This window comes from Carica papaya, chromosome 5, assembly GCF_054855325.1.
Source record: "Carica papaya isolate Zhongbai chromosome 5, ASM5485532v1, whole genome shotgun sequence".
Lineage (NCBI taxonomy): Eukaryota > Viridiplantae > Streptophyta > Magnoliopsida > Brassicales > Caricaceae > Carica > Carica papaya.
The window spans coordinates 42,769,860-42,782,673 of record NC_142313.1 but is presented as its reverse complement, the minus strand read 5'-3'; the positions used below and the strand labels follow the sequence as shown (position 1 = coordinate 42,782,673).

The following is a 12,814-nucleotide window of genomic DNA, read 5'->3' as shown; positions in this document are numbered from 1 at the left end:
GATCTGCGCCTTTGCCAGGACTGCCGAATATGTCTCGAGCTCCATCACCAACAAGTGCTGTCTGATCGCCGGGCGGAGACCCCACTGGAATTTCCTGGCCTTTCGGCCCTCATCCAACAATGTCTCCGGGGCATGTCGGCCCAGCTCCAGGAACTTGCGGGCATACTCCGACACTGTCATATTACCCTGGACCAACTGAGCAAATTCCATTTCCTTTAAATGTTGGATGTGTTTAGGGTGATACTCCGCATGGAAAGCCGCTAGGAACTGCTCCCAAGTAACTGGTACAGGCAGGGTGGCCCGCTTGAGCTCCCACCAGCGTACTGCTTCCCCTACCAGCATGTAGGAGGCAATGGCAGCCCTCTGCTCAGGAATTACTCCCAAGGTCTCAAAGGCTCTCTCAGTCTCCGCCAGCCAATATTGGGCCTCTTCGAAAGAGGATCCCCCTGAAAAAGTAGAAGGGTTCAGTCTCCTGTACCTCTCTATGAAGCCGGGGTCGATCAAGGAGGGAGCGGGGTCCCGAGGTAGAGGGACTGGGGCCGGCTGAGGGTGAACTGGGGGACCCTGTGGTGGCGCCTGCTGATGGGGTGGGGGCACTGGAATGTGCTGTGGCGGTACCTGTTGGTACTGTGGCTGTGGTACCGGGTCGTACCGCGGCTGTGGTGCCGGGTGGTACTGTGGAGGAACAGGCTCCTGCCGGGGTGGCTCGGGATCAGCCTGCTGTAGCGGGGGCTCAACCTGCGCTAGCGGAGGAGGTCCGGGTAACTCCCTTCTCTCCTCTTGCCTTTGCTGGGCAGCTACGAGAGCCTCCACCATCTCAAATAGTCTGTCTAAATCCTCCCGAAGCGAATTATCTTGGCCGCTTGGTTTAGTGGGGGCCTTCCTCTCCTCATTCCCGTGTACTCGTTTTCACAAGGAATGATTGAGTAACGATATATCGGTGAGTATTACTCTAAGGCATTATTGTGTAAGGGATGGGTCCGAGGAAATGCGGCTCTGATACCAACTGAAACGGCCCCGGAAATATTAAAATGAAATGAGTATTTAAATATATCAAATGCGGAAGCGAGATCAAAATTTCAGTTAACATCCCTTACACGAAAAACCAAAAACGTACTTAAAATATAAAAGATTAAACTAACTAAGAGAGAAACTCGAAAATAAAACTATGAGTATGACTACAGAGTCTCTAGGCATCCCCTTCGTCGTCCTCCTGCGGAACGGGCTCGGGAACCATGTCTTCCTGATCTGAAATGGTTAAATAAGGAGTGAGCTACACTAGCCCAGTAAGAACATCACGATATCTCACCGTCACGGAGGTAAAGGTGGGTAGAAAAACACAAAAAGACCAATGGAGCATAATTTACAATAAACTCGTTTATTAACATGAAAACCTTCACCATCCACTTACCTCGGTGGAATTTATGAAAACAATATAAGAAAAATAATAACATTATCATAATCATGGAATAATATAAGCTGTAAAACATAACACTTATCACGCCTCTTGTAATTCAATCATTGTACAACATATCTTTTTCTCATTTACCAGCCTACTAGTATCCGTGGGGGTCCATAGGGGTTCCGCTACCCGTTAACCTTTAACATTCATAATCAGTTTCCAGGGCCGTCCCCATACCCCGTCCGGTATGGGCGCCAAAACCATGAACCTCAATACCCCGTCCGGTATGAGGGTGAAACGGGCCGTCCCCATACCCCGTCCGGTATGGGCGCCAAAACCATAAACCTCAATACCCCGTTCGGTATGAGGGTGAAACGGGCCGTCCCCATACCCCGTCCGATATGGGTGCCAAAACCATAAGATCTCCATACCCCGTCCGGCATGTGAGACCACAATCCCGGTAGGGTTCCCTACGGACCTGGTCCGTCCACCATCTCCCAGGATATCTAGTTAGGCTGACCCTCATAATACAATTATCAGTCTACACAATCTTTCATTTTCCTTTTCCTCAGTCAGCATCATCAATTCACATACAAACAAGCAAAACAGTAATTCATGCCGAACAGACAACATACAGTATCAGTTTTTCAGTCATTCAACCCATGATTAATAAAAACGTAGTATTTGCACACAAATCTGTAAAATGAACACATCAAACCTCATTTTGCATTTAAAGCTGTAAACAGGCTAAATAACAGTAAATCACCAATCACACTAGACTCGGGCTTCATTAGCCACCTTAAGCAATTTCACACATTCGTTAATTCAAGAAATACCGTTTTATCATTTTGAACTTTAATACCGTGATAGGAAATAGGGTGAGGGGTCCTTACTTGTTTTCGGGATCCGAATACGATTCACAGTGCGCCTGCAGGCCGTCCCTAATTTTCCCTGAATTTTTCCCGGGGAACTGAAACACACTAACAGTACCTGCACGTGTTCCAAAAAAAATCCAAATTAGGCCCAGGGCCCCTTTCGGACCAAATCGCAACTCCGGCACGGCGGCTCCGTCGTGCTCCGGCGACGGCGCCGCCGCTGGCGGCGGCGAGTCGCCTCGGGTTGGCTGTTTTAGGCCGTTTTCGGCCACACTCGCATTGGTCCTTGTCAGAAAACAACCCTAAGGCCCTCGGGGGGCCAAAAATCACGGAAAAGCGGAGCTTACCGGCGGCGGCGCTCTCGGGTACGGCGGCTCTTCGGCGAGGTTCGTGTTTTGGTGATTCGGCTTCGGTCAACCTGTAGAGAAAAGAATGGTGATCACGGTGATATAAAAATTGCATCGAACGAAGGCCGGGAAGGACCTCGTCGGAGGCAAAAAACGAGTCGAGGGTATGAAATTTACCTCGATCGGCGGTCGGAAATTTCCCCGGTGCGGCGGCGGGTAGCGGCGGTCGGCCTCTGGTTCGTCTTCTCCGGCGAGCGGCGGGCGGCTAGGGTTTGTGGTCTGGTGTGGGGGTTCTATTTATAACCCCTTGCCTTTTGATCACAGCCGTTCATTTCGTTTTAATCTGGGCCGTTTATTTTTGATTGAATCTGGGCCGTCCGTGCGATTGAATCTGGGCCGTCCGATCGCGTGATTGATCTGGGCCGTCGGATCGCACCCACGCGGATCGCCAACGTGGCTCCTTTCGGAGTGACGCGGTCTTGCCACGTGGCAGGCCCCGGTTGGCCGGGACTGCTGACCGGGCCTGCTGACGTGGTTGCTGACGTGGCCCCCCCTTTTTTTTTTTTTTTTTTTTTCCTCCTTTCCGGGTGCTACAAAAATCACCATGAATACTAATATTTACCTAAATGGACGTATAGTGTTGACAATATGCGAATAAATATATTTTGATTTTTATAATAAGTTTTTATTATCGATGTTAAAAGATAGAATGTAATTCGAGCTAAATGATCAGGGATCTAGTTTTGATTTCATATTGCATAAGTCAAATGGTACTATTAAGTGTCCCAGGAATGTGATGTATTAACAACAATTAATTGAATAACTAATGACGATTTATGGTATCATCCTCATGTTGATATTATGCAAGATATAACAAATCTCATGTCTAGTTCTGTTATTTTTTCGATTGTCACATTTATTGGCATATATAAATTTATTATTGATTATTTTGACAATTAGGTAAAAAATCTTTAAGTTTTACTCTTTTATCATCAGTTTGGATAGTGGTAAATGGTAGTCAATTAATGTATGGTACTTTACTAACGTGATAAAATCTTATTTGTTTCAACTTCTAACATGATAATATAGTAGCAAACAATATCTGACTGAAACATTTTGGATGAATTTTAAGAACCATCAAATCGGTGGTATGTGACGGATAAATAATTATATTTTATGTTATACCATCATAAAATATGTTTAATTTATGTCATACTTTCATAAATAAATTATTCTTTCAAATATATTTTAATTTTTTATTTATTGAAATAATTTTAAATTTAATATAATAATATATAATTGTAACTATTTGTTTTTAATATGTAAATAATTTTATATTTATTTGAATTAAATTAATGTGATAATATAAATAGTAATTATTTATTTTATTAAATATAAAAATTTAATAATTATATGTAATAATCATTTATTTAAATACAAATTTAATTATATTATTATACAATGTATTTATTTTTCATTATGTACTTTTTATATACTATTTACTATTACATATAATAAAATATAGATAAATTAATAATTTGACTGAAACTATATTCATACTATCCTATAATCAAAATAAAATAGATGTCATTAACATACATCAACATACAATCATCCAAACATAAAAAAATTATCCAATCAGTGTCATTTTCATATATTAATTACCCATCATTAAACATGAGCCTAATGAACTCTCTTAAAGGGTCATTGATTGTCTTCATTAATCAAACTAGTGTTAAAAAATCATAAGTAGTTGCTTTTCTGTTCTTCATTTTTCATCAAAAAATAAATAAACTATAAACATTACGATTTGAAGAAAAATGTTAATATTACAGTTAAAATATAAACATCAACTTAATCATGCATAATTTATTAGAAAATATAAAATATCCGCTCCTTCATACTTCCAATTATGTTACCAAATATATACGAAGCACAAAACTATATGTATAATACAACCAACAAAACTATATGTATAATACAACCATATTTCATTTTGTACATTATACGCCAGTATAGTACGAGCTAGTTTCAGACTTTATTTTAAATCAACCTACTACTTACAATAACTTTTAAACGAATAAAACATAAATTATTGACCAGCTTATTTGACTTATATTTATCAAACTATTTTATACTATTTTTTCAAATTAAATCATAAATGTCATTTAAACAGTAAATATTAAATGTTTTATTTATATGATTGCATTTACAAGTGTTAAACACAATTAGAAAAACATAAATTTTACGCAAAATGACTTGTGTGTTTAACTTTCATTTTAGATTTCAAATATTCTTTTCTAATTATGGTTAATTATTAGTTTAGATTTATTTTTTAAATAATTTATTATTTTAATATTTTAAATTTTAAATGCATTAGAATATATACTAATGATAAATGTATGAAAATCAAGAGAAAATTAGTAGTTATTAATTATAGGAAATTATTTTAAGATCACAAAATTATTAAAAATAAAAATATGTTTTTAAAAATTAAAAATACGATTTAAGAAATAATAATAAAAATATGATAAAGGTTGAGAATAACAAAATTATGTTTCAAAATAATATAGTATATTCACTTTATAATTTGTCTTGTTTATCATTTTTGTACAATATATATATGTGTATATATATATATATATATATAAGGTTGGTCCTATTGATGGGGACTGAAGAGAAAGAAACAAATAATATAGAAGTATTGCTTTTCTTAGAAGCGAAATGAAACGTAGTGAAAAAAATGTTTAAAATTGGGGATCCGATTCGATCCGATTCGATCCGATCCGTTAAGGTTATCCTTCGGCATCGACGCGCCTATCCAGGGCTCCGTGCGGACTTCGTGGACTTACTTTGACTCCTGCTCTCTTCCTCTTCCGTGTCCAACTCATATACGAAGAATCAGGTCTCCAGAAAACGAGCTCCCTATCTCCACCTTTTTTTGTTTCAGATACCGAGATCTTTGCTCTGTTAGTTTAAATTACATCACTCCCTTACTACATTGCGTTGATTTCACAACAGGTGTATATTTCATTCCCTCCCCTTTCAATAAGATCTTTTCCTCGCACATGTATCAGTACGTTATATAGCTTTTCTCATTCTCGTTATTTTCTTCTCAGCATCGGAAGATTAATAAGTTCGTTATAGGTGCTGTTTGTGTGAACATTTTTTCAGATCTACTAGCATTGCTATTTGCTTGAGTTGTTTTTCATTTCCTTCGCTATCTGCATGCTTCCCTTTGGAGCTAAGATGAATGCTATTTACATGCATTTTAAGTGTTTTCAAAGACTATTTTGAAATTTATTTTTACGTGTTGCAGAAGATTTGGAAGCGCTGGCGTTGTAATGGCATAGGTTTTGTTCCTTCTTGGAAGTACAAATATTCATAACTCCAGAGGGAGCTAGTGCTTTCTGCAATGGATAATGGCAATGCCGGCCACCGTTTCCGGAGAATATCTCGGCAGTCTGTTGCTCATCTCAAGTTGGACCCATTGGTCAGTTTCTTCTCTTTTTCTTAATTGCCCTGGGTTGGCACGCCAAATTGCATTAGGTTAGATTACATTGTTACCAAAAAAATGACATAATCAATCAACAAACTTTCGGAGGTTTACAAAATAAAGTTATTTAAACAATCGCTTACTTTGATGTTTGTGCTTTGGGATTAACTCTATCAATGTCAACAAAAATCTTCAAAATAATGTTCCTAGTGTAAAACTTTGGCATTATCCTCGCTATGATAGAATGATTTTTCAAGAATTGAAATTCATGTGTTGCATCGCACAAAGAGAAGGTCCTGTAGCTGGTTTTACAAGATAAGTTTACTGGAAAAACATATAAGAATGAGATGCATGGAAGCAATAGTAAAGCAAAGGAATTCGGTTGAGAAGAGATTGCAGTTAGGTAGTAAGTCGGTTTCATCAAGAAATCACTAAGAGTTAGAATCCTTTCTGGATTTTTAATAAGTATTTGTAGATTAAAGAATCAGAATAAAATCGGGACCATAGTTCTTAAAGTTGTAATCGAGGTCAAATTTGATTAACTTCCCTATAAATATACCTATTATTATGAACAATTACCAACTATTGATCCAAACAAATTTATTCTCTAAAAAATTGGAGGTTCTCTTAAACGAGCCTCACCGTAGGTGCAAGACTGAAAAATTTAGGAAGTGAGCAGCTTCATTGCTTATAGAATTTATGTTAATAGGCCCTATGACTAGATCCCAACTTCGAGAACATGACAAGTTAGTACCAGAGTGTGGTCATGGGGTACTTCACGTTTGAGGCCATTTGTGCCGCGCCCAGTGGGATACCTCTAGAAATTTTCCATGATCACAAGTTTGTGTTGGGAGTTAGCTCTGTTCATTTGGTGGTAAAATCCTACCATTATAAAAGTTGTCAAAAGATGAGATCAAGTGGCAAGTAGGAGAGATGCTCAAACAAAGAATTATCGGATCCAATCAAGCACAATTCTCTTATTCAATATTGTCACTAAAGCAAGCTAATGGAACATGGAGGTTCTATATCGATTATCAAACACTAAACTAAAGGACAATCATGGTTAAATTTCCTTTCCCAGTGGTTGATGAATTACTCAAGGAACTATATGGAGCCAAATTCTTCTCCTTATTGGACATTTATTATGTTATCATCAAATTCGAATACATCTAGCTAACATTGAAAAAATTGCTTTCTGCATACACATGGGCATTTCCAATTATTGGTCATATTTGTTTGGACTTACTAATGTACCTTTGACTTTCCAGGCATAGATGAATGCAATATTTCAACCATACTTGCATAAGTTTGTCTTAGCATTTTTAGGTGATATCTTGATCTATAAAAGAATGTAGGACAAAGTTTAGGGCCAAATTGGACATTTGTTATAACTGATAAAAGTTTGGTACAAAGTTTAGGAACATGTACCACATTTTCAAGAACCAGACTAGGACTAATTTTGATGGTACCCATTCTTGGAGTGGTGTTCAAAGATCCATTTGCTGTAACAATTTTTCTATTACTTGGACATGGAAATAACTGTAAAAATTTTCTTTAGTAATTGATCATATGATTAGTGGTCCTTGAGTATATAATCCCTGATTTCTCAAATGATGGATTTGAGACATTTAAACCATGTGAGTGAGAAAAAATAATTGAATGTGCAAATATACATTTACCTATGGGTTTCTCTAGGTCCTCGAGTATGCTTTTTAATCGTTCAATTTTGACTTTGAAATTCACTCAGTTTAGAGGACTTCTCTTCTTCTTGTTGGGTAACAACATGGGCTTATATGTGAGACTTCTTGGGGGTGTTTTTGTACCTCTATTCTTGTGGAGCTACCAACATTTATCCTTAGTGTGTCGAGACTTCTTATAGAACGTACACCATAAATTATCCTTATTTTCTCTTGATCTTTCATTGTTAATCAGTTCTTTTTCCTGTTGACGTGGTTTAGAGTCTTTAGTAATCGTTGCTGAGCTTTTTAAATAGTGCAGGGCTCTAGCATAACTCTTCTCCTGCTTTCTTCGGCACTAACTAGTAATCGTTGTGATTGGTTTATTTCCCTATTTTACTGACCAAGTTTTATAGTCAGAAATTAGGACTTTATCTTTTACCTCTGAATAGGTTTCTCTAATTGAATCTCACACTTCTGTTGCAGCGGAAAACATAACAGCATTGTTTATCTTGGGTGTCATTGCTAGACCATTATCATTGAATTCTCTTCATCCTATTTGTTTCCAAAAAAAATTGAATCCTCTTCATCCCATGCATCAAAATTTGAGTTTCCTAGTTTTGGTCTGGTGCCATACGTTGACCGATTTCTTCTTTTCTCTTTAGAATAGTCCGAATCAGTTGTGGTAAATTCAAGTAATTCTTGCCATTGAAATGATAAGAAACCTGGATTAGCTGGAATTCTCTATTAGCTTTAGCAGAATTTTCCATATGGGAATTTGTACTGGTGATTTGAGATGTAATTTCCGACACAATTCAAAGTCTTTTTGGGCAATTGAGGTCAAATTATTAAGAAAAAGTTAAGGTGTACTGGCTGGACAGAGTTGTGGCTTGTGAGAAGCTGGCTGCGGTGAAGGTGTGACTGTGCAGAGCATAGCTCAGGGGCTGTGCAGGTGGATAGAGCGCGGTAGGAAAAGTCTGGAGTGTGCGGTTCTGGTGGAGGCACTGTTAGGGTAGATGCAATAGGAGGCCCAGTGCATGGTTGCATTAGAGCAATGGTTGCAGAGCTGGCTGGCTATGAAGGCTGAAGGAGGCTAGACTTGCTGCAGTGCCTGTTTGAGGCTGGTGCAGTAAGGGCAGTTGTGCAAGTTGGCGCTCCTGATGGTGATGTGTTGCACAGCTAGATGCAGTTGGTTGGCTGTTCGTCTGGCATAGAAGGCCAGTGGCGGCGGCTGCTGCATTGACTGGCTATGAAGGTTGGCCCCCTTTAGGGTTTTCTTCTATTTTGGTAATGAAGGACGAATAGGATTTGTAAAAGAATTTATGATTTCTTAATCTAGGGTTCTAATACCATGTCAGGAAGAATTATGTTGTCTTCTTATTAAATAATACGTCTCTGTATGTACAACTCTTGGAAAAGAAAAGGAAAGCTACAATGATGATTGACAAAATATTTTCATGGAGGAAGAAAAGAGTTTTACCTTCAGTTGCGCAGAACACCAATACAAATTTCAAGAGTCAGACCCCAACACGCAGTGTTATGGCTGTTCATAGTGAAGGAATTTTCACCAACAACGAAGAAACTTCTCCTTCCTCAAACCAGCCAAATGCAACACAGTTGCACTGGAACATGGCTGCCAGCATCTTAAGCTCTAATGACTGGTCTCCCGAACCAAGCTTTTTTCTTCGACCAGCAGTAAATCACGAAGAGGAACACATCCACATCAATGGAACTTAATTGGTCACAATACACACAGAACCAGAATCAGACCCCTCATCTTTGCAAACTCTTAAAGATACCAGTTTGGTAGAATTAATTAATTCCCTGGATCACATACTTAAAGGGAACCACGAGGGAGACATTCACCTCTACTCTGAGTGGATCAACAAAAATATTTTCTGTGTAAGTAAGTTCCTCAGTGCCCCTTTTTTTGGTTATGAAATAGAAATTCAACTTCTTCTTGCAGATATGGAAGTTAATAAGAATGAGGAGAGCAAAAGCATTATGTTCCTTGAAAAGGGCCAAAAGACAAAAAGATGGGAGTTCACGTGAATTGAGACGTCTACAAACCTTCATTAACTATGATGGACGCAACAAAAAGAACAGGGGAAATGGCAGTATTTCGATTTCTCAATGATGATTGACAAAATACTTTTATGGAATGTAAGGGGCTTAAATGACTCAAAGAAGAGAACAACTGTTAGAGGATTTCTCAACAAGTGGAAACCATCCATAATCTGTCTGCAAGAAACAAAGATGAGCTCGGTGAGCGATAAATTCATTAGAAGCATTTGGAGTCCCAATGATATTGGCTGACATTTTTTTACTAGCCAAAGAATCAGCTGGTGGCATCATCATCATGTGGAGAAAAGACCGATTCTAATGCCAAAATGTTATTCCCGATGAGATCACGCTCTCTTGTCTGCTCTCAAATTTATCTAACAGTGAGACTTGGTGCTTCTCTGGTGTTTATTGAAGAGGCAACAACACAGAGCGCACATTATTAACAACTGAACTCTAGATGATCAAAAGTTCTTGGGGTAATAAAGGTATCATTGGTGGAGACTTTAACATGATTTTAAAAAGACCTGAAAGATCAGGCAGAAGCTACAGTGATTCTAGCATTGAGGACTTTCATTCCCTCATCAATAATCTTGACTTGACTTATCTCCTACTTAATGGCGGGAAATGGACGTGGAATAATATGCGTGATCAACCTTTTTTCTCAAGGATTGACAGGTTCCTTATCACCTCTGATCTAATGATTTCACTTCCAAACATTTACCCGAAATGCCAAGACTCACTTCAGACCATTTTCCCATCATGATGGTCTTGGATGGAATCCAATGGGGCCTCATTCCCTTCCGCCTGGACAACAAGTGGATCACATTGGATAGTTTCAAAGCACTAGTAAATGACACTTGGAAAAACACTCAAGTCAGTGGCACGATTAGTTATAGAATTGCTCAGAAGCTCAAAAAACTCAAAACAGATATTAAGAAGTGGTCTAAAACTACTAGCAGACAAGAGAAAGAGGGCATTTCAAATATAATTGATGAAATTGATAGTATTGACAGATTAGAAGAACTCAGCAATCTCACTTCTGATGATATTGATAGAAGAAACAAATCGAAAGTTGATCTCGCGATCAGACTTAAAATGGAAGCTACTTCTTGGAAACAAAAATCTAGAGAGAGATGGCTTAAGGATAGGGACAAAATTTTAAATACTTTCATATGCTTACAAACCACTGCCGAATGTCAATTTTGTTGATGAACTCGCTATTGATGGTCAACTGCTTCAAATAACAATGATCTAAGAAATGGTGCTTGTAAGTATTTTTAAAAACTCTACATTGAAACCATTGACTCTCGTCCTAAACTTGATGATTTAATGTTTAACAGGATTGATATGGATGATTGCTTATCATTGGAAAAAAGTTTTTATGAAGTTGAAATCTTTGACTGCTTGAAGATTGTGATAGGGACAAAGCCCCAGGGCTGGATTGATTTAATCTCAAATTCATATAGATTTTTTGGAAGGTTGTCAAAAGCGACATTATTGACTTTTTCAATGATTTTCATAATCATGACTCGTTTGTAAGAGCTCTTAACTTTACTTTTCTTGTCATGATACCTAAATTACCCAACCTGAAGAACATCAAAGACTTCCAGCCTATAAGTCTCATAGGCTGCATATACAAACTTCACTCAAAAGTGTTAGCTAAAAGACTTGCTACTGTTTTACATAAAGTTATTGGGGAATCACAAAATGCTTTTGTTTTTGGTAGACAGATTATAGAAGCTATTCTTATTGCAAATGAAGTAATGGATGAAGCCATCAGGAATAACAAAAAAAGACATTATGTAAACTGGATATGGAGAAAATTTTTGATCATGTCAGTTGGGACTTTATTAACTACATGCTGGAGAGACTTGGTTTTGTTACAAAATGGAGAGGTTAGATTAGAATGTGCATTCTACATCTAGTTTTGCGGTCATAGTTAATGACGGTCCATCGAACTTTTTCACCGCTTCCAGAGGCTTGAGACAAGTTGATCCCTTTTCTCATCTCCTTTTCATCATCGTTATGGAAGGTTTAAATAAATTATTGGAAAAGGTTATTAAAAGGTATCACTGTTGGCCAACAAAATAATCAAATGGAGATTACTCATCAATTTTTTGTTAATGACATACTCATTTTCTGTCAACCTGATATTCGCTCTTTAATTTTTCTGCGATGTGTCTTACTCTGCTTGCAGGCAGTATCAGGACTGAAAGTGAACCTACACAAATACGAATTAGTGGTTTTGGACATCTCCTTGGATGACATACTTGTCCGTTTTTTAGATTGTAAATTATCTTATCTTCTCATTACTTATCTTGGTGCTAAATTCAAAGATAAAAGCTGTTGGGATCCGATAATTGATATGTTTCATAATCATCTTGCAAATTGGAAGAGGAGATTCTTATCCAAGGAAGACAGACTTACACTCATCAAAAGCACACTCTCAAATCTTTCCATCTACCTATTATCTGTATTTAATAGTCCGAGCAGAGCAGTGTTGCCAACAAAGTCGAGGTCATACAATGCAATTTTCTTTGGGGTGATGGTGACAACAATAGCAAAAAACTTCATCTTGTGAACTGGAAAGAAATCAAGAAATCTTTCAAAGAAGATGGACTCGGTCTAAGATCAATTGACAAACTAAATAAAGCTCTACTTGGAAAATGGATATGAAGATTTTGGAATGACAACGACAAGCTTTGGAAATCAATCATTATGAGTAAATGGTTCAATGGTGACTGCAATGATAACTCAAAAATAAAAAATAACAGTTATGAGTGTAGTTTATGGAGAGATATTTGGAATCTAAACAACCTTGTTCTTCATAATTCTAGGTGGCGCATCGGCAATGACACCAAAATTTGTTTCTGGAAAGATATTTGGCATGATAGAGAAACATTTTAATTAAGATTTTCAATGATTTATGTGATTGCTAGATACAAAAATATTTT

The 12,814-nt window shown here is 37.7% G+C and overlaps 1 protein-coding gene across 4 annotated transcripts in view; it reads left to right on the top strand.

Annotated features, from left to right (window-relative positions):
• The first annotated feature begins 5,337 nt into the window (after positions 1-5,337).
• SPK1 (guanyl-nucleotide exchange factor) overlaps positions 5,338-12,814 on the top strand; it is a 67,733-nt gene continuing 60,256 nt past the window's right edge. Inside the window, exons 1-3 of one of the 4 annotated variants that reach the window (XM_088221146.1) lie at positions 5,338-5,529; positions 5,646-5,700; positions 5,944-6,117. In XM_088221146.1, coding sequence (XP_088077272.1) covers positions 6,040-6,117 — 78 coding nt within the window. In that variant the 5' untranslated portion in view covers positions 5,338-5,529; positions 5,646-5,700; positions 5,944-6,039. Of the gene's footprint in view, positions 5,701-5,943; positions 6,118-12,814 lie in introns of all 4 variants that reach the window. The other 3 variants (XM_088221147.1, XM_088221145.1, XM_088221144.1) reach the window with 3 other exon arrangements.